Source organism: Galeopterus variegatus, unplaced genomic scaffold, assembly GCF_000696425.1.
Source record: "Galeopterus variegatus unplaced genomic scaffold, G_variegatus-3.0.2 Scaffold9610, whole genome shotgun sequence".
In the NCBI taxonomy this organism is placed as follows: Eukaryota; Metazoa; Chordata; class Mammalia; order Dermoptera; family Cynocephalidae; genus Galeopterus; species Galeopterus variegatus.
Window position 1 is genome coordinate 22,147 of NW_007735721.1, and position 8,444 is coordinate 30,590.

An 8,444-nucleotide genomic window follows, 5' to 3' on the forward strand; every position below is an offset into this window, starting at 1 on the left:
CCCTCGGAGGGAGCGCCGCCACACTCCCAAGCAGCACACTCTCCAGTGCGCCACCGGGCCGGCCCGTCCTATCACTTCTAAGATTATATGGCTTTTCATTAAAATACTACTTGAGACAGAGCTCCAAGCCATTGCTTTAAGAGAGAAATACTTTTGAACTGAGGCCTCTCTTGTGTGATTGGTAGGAGGTGCTAAAAATAAAATGTTAGGTTTTCTCTAATCAGTCTGTTTCTTTGTTACAGACATGTTTCAGCTAAAAACTTATGATAGCAGAGAAAAGAAATTATTTTTTGTTTTCCCTTCAACGAATTTCTCAGAACATCACCTTCATTAAGCAATACATGACTATGTTAGATTTGGTGAAGTAGAAACCAAAATTAAAATTGAAAATTCAGGGCCGGCCCGGTGGCGCACTGGATAGTGCACCGCTTGGGAAGCGCGGCAGCGCTCCCGCCCGAGGGTTCGGATCCCACATACGGACCGGTTCCCGCTCACTGGCTGAGCGAGGCACGGGAGCAACACCGAGGGTTGCGATCCCGTTGCTGGTCCCCGGTCCGGTACTGGGGCAACACTGAGGGTTGCAATCTGTTGCCGGACACAGAAAAAGACAAAAAAAAAAAAAAAAAATTGAAAATTCATCTGGCAAGTGGGGCCCTCTGTCAATCAAATAATTCAGGGTAGGGAGGGGTCAAGGGCCTCAAAGAATCATGCAGGTCAAAGAAAGACTTGTAATCAGATAAACAGTTTAGTAGTTTGTGCATGAAATTTTGGAGGAGACAGAAGGAGTTTTCATTGTTTACCTTGAACACCAAGCAACATTTAATCTTTAGATACCATAAAGGGGCTGGCCCGTGGCTCACTCGGGAGAGTGTGGTGCTGATAACACCAAGGCCACAGGTTCGGATCCCATATAGGGATGGCCAGTTGGCTCACTGGGTGAGTGTGGTGCTGACACCAAGTCAAGGGTTAAGATCCCCTTACTGGTCATCTTTTTAGATACCATAAAATATTAGTTGACCACTTATATTCAGAGCATATCTATCAAAAGTATTACTTTTCTCTGAAACACAATATGGTCTCCCTAGGCAAATTTTAGATTTATTGTCAAACTCTCATTCATTCATTCAACAATAGGAGGGCCTACTATTTTCTAGGCATGGGAGGTATAGCAGTAACAAAATGAACAAAAATTCCTGCCTTTCTAGAAGGTGCTTGCCTTCTGGTGGCACAGGGGTGGGGGGAGATTAAAAAACAAAAGAAATAAATAGAATTCTTAGTAAATTATATAAATAAATAAATTTGTAAATTATATAGCGATAAATACTATGACACTGAGAAAAAGGATTGCATTTTTAAAAGAATTGTCAGGGAAAGCCTCCCTGGGGACATGACACTAAGGAGGCCAGAGTGAGTGGAATAGACTGAGGAAGGGGGGAGGAAGCAGAAGATGAGGTTCAAGAGGTGACAGAGTTGGGGGTCAGAGTACAAGAAGCCTATTCCGTGTGGGATGTGCAGCCATTGGAGGGTTTGAGCAGAGGTGAATAATTTGATCAACTCTTTTTAATTAGATCACACTGGATGATGTGTTGAGAACAGACAGAAGAGGAACAGACCAGGAAGCTATGCTCATAATCCGCGGGAGAAGTGATAGTAGCTTGAAGCAGGGTGGTGGCAAAGGAGGTGGTAAGAAGTGATTGGATGCTTGATACATTTTAAGGTAGAACTGAGAGGATTTTATTCTCCCAAAATATATCTTAACACAAGTAAAATCAAGACAGTTCATCATTTTAATGACTTTATTCACTAACAAGGTTAAATTTCCAATGAATGTATTCAGTGAGGGTGTCCTTTCTAAAACATGGGGAGTGGGAAAGACTATTAAAGCAGGTATAAGGAAGTTTTAATTGTAGTTGAAGATGTTGTGGATATTAGCTTTTAGCCTCAGTAGCTCCAGCTGTGAAAACAAGTACTTCCTTTGCAAACCAACACACTTTTTCAGTTCTAAAAGTAAAAATACTAAAATGAGTATGAACCAGATGTGTAAATTACATGCCCTCATCAAGAAGATGAGTGACAAGTTATAAAGTTAATGTATGATTCTAGTTGCTGAAATTTACGCTAAATCTGTAGCAGATTTCTTTCTATATGTAATTCCTTCTGGAATTTAGAAAAAAAAATTTTGTTTTCTACTATAAAAAATGTACTGGGGGAAACAAATGCTTAATTTGCTTAATTATCTTCCTGTGTTCATGTATCACTATTAAAAGCTCTTTCTTACAATACTAAGGGAGGTGGACTGGAGGAAGCTTTCTAGGTAGGGAACAGTATGACCAGAGGCAAGGAGCAGATAACAAAAAAGATGAATGCAGAGGATGTTAAAGACACCTAGCTGAGGCACAGAGCTTGTGAAATGAACTGAAATAGGTGTGGTAGGGCTCCTTGATAAGTAATTTATTTCAAATGGTTTGTAGAATAGGTAGAGGTTCTTTTGTTGTTTGTATGAAGGGAACCTCAATGAACATAGTTGATTTTTAAATTTACACTTTTGAAATTAACATTAAAAGTTTAGAAATTGTATGACTTCAAAAACTAAACATAGACTTGCTTGGTGAAGCTGGTAAATATTTGAAGACCTGCAGTGTGCTGAGACCTCTGTTAAGAGCTGGGGTTAGAGTGGTGAACAAGTCTTTATTAGGGAGACCAAGCCCTACCGATCAGTGCTCATGCTTCTCTTAGTTTACTTCTCTACCCAGAGACATCCAGTGACTGTCTTCCCATTTCTCATTCTACTTTCCTGACCTTACTTCACCCTCACCCTTCTTCCCAGTGTTTCTACCACCCTTTGAACACGGATCTCAGATCTTGCCATGTCATGCCCTAACAATTCTCACCCCTGCACAGTGGCCTTCCTACTTCTATTTGTCCATTATCACTGCCTTTCAAGTCATCTCAGCCTTACCAGGGGTGTTCCCTACTCTTAGTGCATTGATTTTTCATAACCATTTGCTTGTCCCCCCCCCCATTTCATTGTTCTTGCTGTCTTACATCCTCTTTATATATGTGTGTCTTGCCCTTTTCCAGGTGTTCCCTACTCTTAGTGCATTGATTTTTCATAACCATTTGCTTGTCCCCCCCTCCCCATTTCATTGTTCTTGCTGTCTTACATCCTCTTTATATATGTGTGTCTTGCCCTTTTCCCACCAGTCTTCTTGATAACAAGAGCCATGTCTTATAGTGTCTTAAAGTACCTTCCTCAGTACCTACTGCTTGTGTCGAGTTTGTTTTTATGCATTTATTGTCTTCTCCCCCATATAAAAGTACTACTTACACATGGGCATAGATCATTGCTTCCAAATGTTCTTTGTGTCTTTCGAGAAATATGCAGTTACTGTGGTCCTTCTATCCCCAAAGATATGACATTGGTATAACATGGTCGTATGTATATGTCTATTGTGGGTTTCTTAATCTTAGGCCTTCCAATATTTTTTTCTTTTGTTTTGTTTATTTTTTCTTATTTTTTTTTCTTCCAATATTTTTTCCAGGTGGGCATACCACTGAGATCCTGAGGCTGCTTGGGAGCTTGTCCAATGCTTACTCACCTAGACATTATATCATTGCTGACACTGATGAAATGAGCGCCAAAAAAATAAATTCTTTTGAACTAGATCGAGCTGATAGAGACGCTAGCACTATGGTAAGTATTAGTTTCTATTTCTAAGAAAGTTGCAAGTTGTACATTGAGTTTAATTGTCTCTGGAAATAATTTCATGGTACTTCAGTACTCTACCCACAATAGGCAGTCAGATGTTTACTGCTGATGAAGTATATTTCTTTACTACCAAAAGATAAGAATTTCTGTAAATCTTCTAATTAAAGTGGTTGCTTAATTTTCTATATTCTCTTTTATTCTTTTAAATACAGAAAACAGTTTTTCATTTAATTCCAACTGTTTAAATTGTTTTATTTACACTTACATAAAGCATCCAATTCATGTGCTCATTGGCTGTTCATTAAAATTCTTTATCAGTGTATGGCATTTAATAATAATTCAATTTATGTATGGCTGCTTCTTATTCTCCAAATTGTATTTGTGTCTGCCTTGAAAATTACTTCTCTGTGCCTGATTATTCACTTAATTTTAGCATTTTAGTCAGAATTGAGTTTTTTTAAAAAGAGAAACTACTTCTTTATTAAGAAAGGAAACTAGAGATGTTCTTTGTGTAGATTGTCTTCATCCATCTCTCTCTCTGGGAACTACCTGGCCATAAGGCTGCATCAGGTAGTTCAGGAATGGACAGCTGACCCAGCTCAGGTCAATCAAAGTCTTTCTTTGGGCCTTTTGGACTTGGAAACCCAGAGAACAGAATCAGTCTCTCTCCAGGGGCAAGCTCTGTAAAAGAAAAATTGTGGGAGCTGCTGGCAGTCGTGTTTTCACCCGGCAGATATAGATAGTCTGTAGACAGAAGAATGAATATAATATACAGGAACAATAATATGAGAAACCGGATGGCGAGTCCTGCCTTCAGTGGCTATATTGGCCTTGCTGCTCCTGTTTCGGTCCTGGCTTAATGGTTCTTCTTTTCTTTGGAAATCAGGATCCACGAATATACCCCCTCTCAACACACAAACACATTTTTTTTTAAGCCTGTTCAAGTTGATTTTTGGTCACTTATAAACATGATTTGTAACTAACATACTGTTAAAATGTGTCCTTAGAAAATACACATCAAACAAGATTGAAATATGAATCTGCTTGCTATATCATTCAGCCATAACAAAGTGCATGGTACTTTTTTTCTGTGTGGAAGATGAACCAGAACGCTTCCATTTCTATTTTTGGAATCAATACTGAATAAGTTTCCCAGGGCTGATGTAACAAAATACCGTAAACAGGGTGGAATAAAACAAAAGAGATGTATTTTTTCACAGGTCTGTAGGCTAGGAGTCTGAAATCAAGGTGTCACAGAGCCTTGCTCCCTCTTAATGTTCTAGAGAAGAATCTTTCCTTGCCTCTTCCTGGCTTCTGATGGTTGCCAGCAATCCTTGGCCGTCCTTGGCTTGCAGCTGCATCACTCAAATCTCTGCCTCCATCAACACATGGCCTTTTCTGTGTCTCTGTCTTCACATGCCATTATGAGGACACTAATTGTTTAGATTTAAGGCCCATGCTAATCCAGAATGACCTCATCTTAACTTGATTTCATGTGCAAAGACCCTATTTCCAAATAAGTTCAAATTCACAGGTTCCAGATGGACATGAGTTTTTGAGGGACATTATTCAACCCAATCCAAATATATATACTGAACTATTGCAGGAAAGCCTATTTGACTGACAAAGCAAAACGAACTTTTTCCTTTTAGAAACTATGATATGAGAAAATAGTAAAGGCAATCGAGTATGGCAGTAATTGGTCCTTGCAATAATTGTCAGACAGGTAATAATATCCTCATTTTACAAATGAGAAAATCGAGGCTCAGAGGCATAAATAATTCAACCAGGGTCCCACCAAGTATGTGTTTCACACCTACGTGTGTCTTCTCCAGAATAGCCACTCTGCCCCTTTTGTGTATTCTTTTCCAATTCAAAAAACTCAGTGAGAAAAGATGCCCTGTGAATTCTCATCTAAGGCATCAAAGACTAAAAATGTCATTTAAGCATTTATATTAGAGTATATTTAAGAGTTAGTGGATAATTTGAGAAAGTGATGGTGATTTTTCACACAAAAAGAATGTAAAGAGTATTATAATTTACCAGTGCTTTAGAGCACTTAAAAATACATAAATGTCAAAATAATCACAAAATTTTTACTGTTTTTTTTAACATAAGGGACAGGTATCTTTGGTTTTACCCAGTTAGTGTGTGTGTGTATTCTTTCTGAAGGTGCATCCAATTTGGAGGTTCTAGTTTTAATTTAACATACATATTGAATATTTCCCTCTGGGTTTATCACCGTATATATTGTTTATTTGCTGAATTATTTCATGGTATAGTAAAACATGGGAAAAATATGTGGATCACAATATTTTAGAACCCAGTAAGTTGGGTTTGATTCACATTGATAAGAAAGCCAAAGATTTTGGATTTTTTAAGTGCCATTTTTTTTTTATTATCAAAGTAGTGCCATAATTTAGGACTGAGTATCTTTATTTGACTTCCTTCCTCTGTCAATTAATTTCCTGCTGGGGCAGTGCAACCACTGTTAGAGAAAAAATTCTGTCCATTTCTGAAAGGGTCTCTACTCATGAATCTGAAGCTGGGAAGAGTTCTGCAGAGATGCAGAAGAGAGCATGCAGAGTGGTAACATGAACACATCTGTTATTCTTTCTGCTGGCCACCCCTGTGTGTCACTGTGTGTGTGTGTGTGTGTGTGTGTGTGTGTGCGCACGCGCGCGCGCGTGTGTAGGAAGGAGCATTAGTTGTAGTGGGGAGACGACAGAAAAAGACAGAGAGATAGACACCTTCTCAACAAGCCCTGCTAAAAGGATGGGTTCACCCACTAGTCTCTTTCTGTCCTGTAGCTTAGGGAACCAGGCACCTGCAGCCCCTGGCAGCTATCTTCTGTACCATCCATGGAAGTCACCAGAGTAGGAAGAAGAGGGGTCTTGCTGAAGAAATCCATAGTGCTCAATACATTTGCTGGAAGAGCCCATATTAACTAAGAATACTGAACAATCTAGACCTGCACTGTCTAGTATAGTAGCCCCCAGCCACATGTGTCTGTTTATATTTCAATTTAAATTAGTTAAACTTANCCTTGAAATTTAAGGAGATATTCCATTAATTACACAAGAATAGTCTCTTACAAAAGAAGCAATCTTGAAACAAGAAAGATTTCTTGGAAGTCAAAACAAAACGGTTATGAAAATTTAAAATTCTGAGGCAATAATTATCAAATTAAATATAGCTGAAAACTATTAGTAGATCAGAAGTCAGGCTAAAGGAATTATCCTGGCAAAAAGGCAAAGTACGAGGAAAGAGAATCATGAATTATCAGGAATGAGAAAATAAAATTTTAAAAGTCTAAAATAGATTTCATTACCTTTCTCCTATCAGTTATTTTTATTGAATTTAATTAAATCTCATAATGTCATCAATAGTTGTATAGTCTCAACTCACCACTGTTTCTTATGTACAATGTCTTTTGAATTCATTTTCTCCTCTATTTGGCTCAAATATTTCCTTGAGGTTTTTTTTTTTATTTTCCTAGAAAATTTACATGGGCAGTATATTTACAGAGTCTTTCCATATCCGAAAATATCTTTGTTGTGACATTATACCCCAGTAGTTGTTTGGCTTGGTGTATAAGTCTAATTGTAATGCCACATTTTTTTTCCCTTAGAAGTCTATAAATACTGTTTCACTCTCTTTTAGCAGTTAAAGTTCCAGAAAAGATGTTTGATGCCAATTTGATTCTCTTTCCTTAGAATTCTGAAATTTAACTAGGTCATGCATGTCTACATGTCTGTTTTCTCATTCAGTCTTTCTGGAATTCAGTGAACTCTTATGATCTTTTTTCAGTTTAAGACTTTTTCTTTTGGTTTTTTTTTTTTTTTTCTCTCCTATTTTTTTCTATTTGTCTATTCTGTGCTCTAATTCTTTGTCATATTTTATGTATATATTTTTATGTCACATAAGTATATATTGCTGTATATGTTTTCTTCCTGTTTATTCTTTTACTGTTTTATAGCAAATACAAGTTTTAGATTTTAATATTTTTATTTTCGTTTAGGCCTACAAATTTATATTTTCTCTTAGTGTTCCAAGGTGCTAGAGTTATACTCATGTGTTATTTTCTAAAAGTTTTAACATTTTGCTTTCCACATCTGTCTTTAAATCTGTCTGGAACTGATTTTTCTGTATAATGTTTGAAAGGGATCTAATTTCCATATGGTAAAACAGCTGTCCCAGCCCAGCACCACTGAACAGCCCTTTTCTTACTGATCTGCAGTGCCACTGCTATTGTGTCAAGTGTATGCATATGTCTGTGTCTTTCTGTGTATGCATAGATCTGTATCTTAGCTCTCTATTCTTTTAACTGGCTTATTTGTCTATCCCCAAGCCAATAGCAAGGTCCCCTTAGTCTTATTCTACAGAAGTGTTTTAGTTGTTCTTTCATTTTTACATAACTTTTTTGAATTAGCTTTAACAAATTCACGATGAACCTTGTTGGTATTTTTATTTGAATTAAATTGAATATGTCAATTTGGGAAGAACTTACATCTGTATGATGATGTCATCCTATCCTGAAACTTCATCTGTCTCTCCATTTAGATCTCCTTTAATGCTCTTCAGTAACATTTTCTAACTGTCTGCATAAGAGTCTTGCATATCTTTTATTGTGTTTATTTTTAGGTACCTTGTATTGTCTTATTCCTACTGTACATATGTTTTTTAATGACATTTCCTGTGTTGTAGTATATAGAAATACAGTTGATTTTTGTAA

The 8,444-nt window shown here is 37.2% G+C and overlaps 1 protein-coding gene across 1 annotated transcript in view; it reads left to right on the plus strand.

Annotated features, from left to right (window-relative positions):
* Positions 1-8,444, plus strand: part of LOC103609431 (UDP-N-acetylglucosamine transferase subunit ALG14 homolog) — a gene marked incomplete at its 3' end in the record, with an annotated part of 49,884 nt that overhangs the window by 3,011 nt on the left and 38,429 nt on the right. Inside the window, exon 2 of the mRNA XM_008593756.1 lies at positions 3,543-3,694. Coding sequence (XP_008591978.1) covers positions 3,543-3,694 — 152 coding nt within the window. The remainder of the gene's footprint in view (positions 1-3,542; positions 3,695-8,444) is intronic.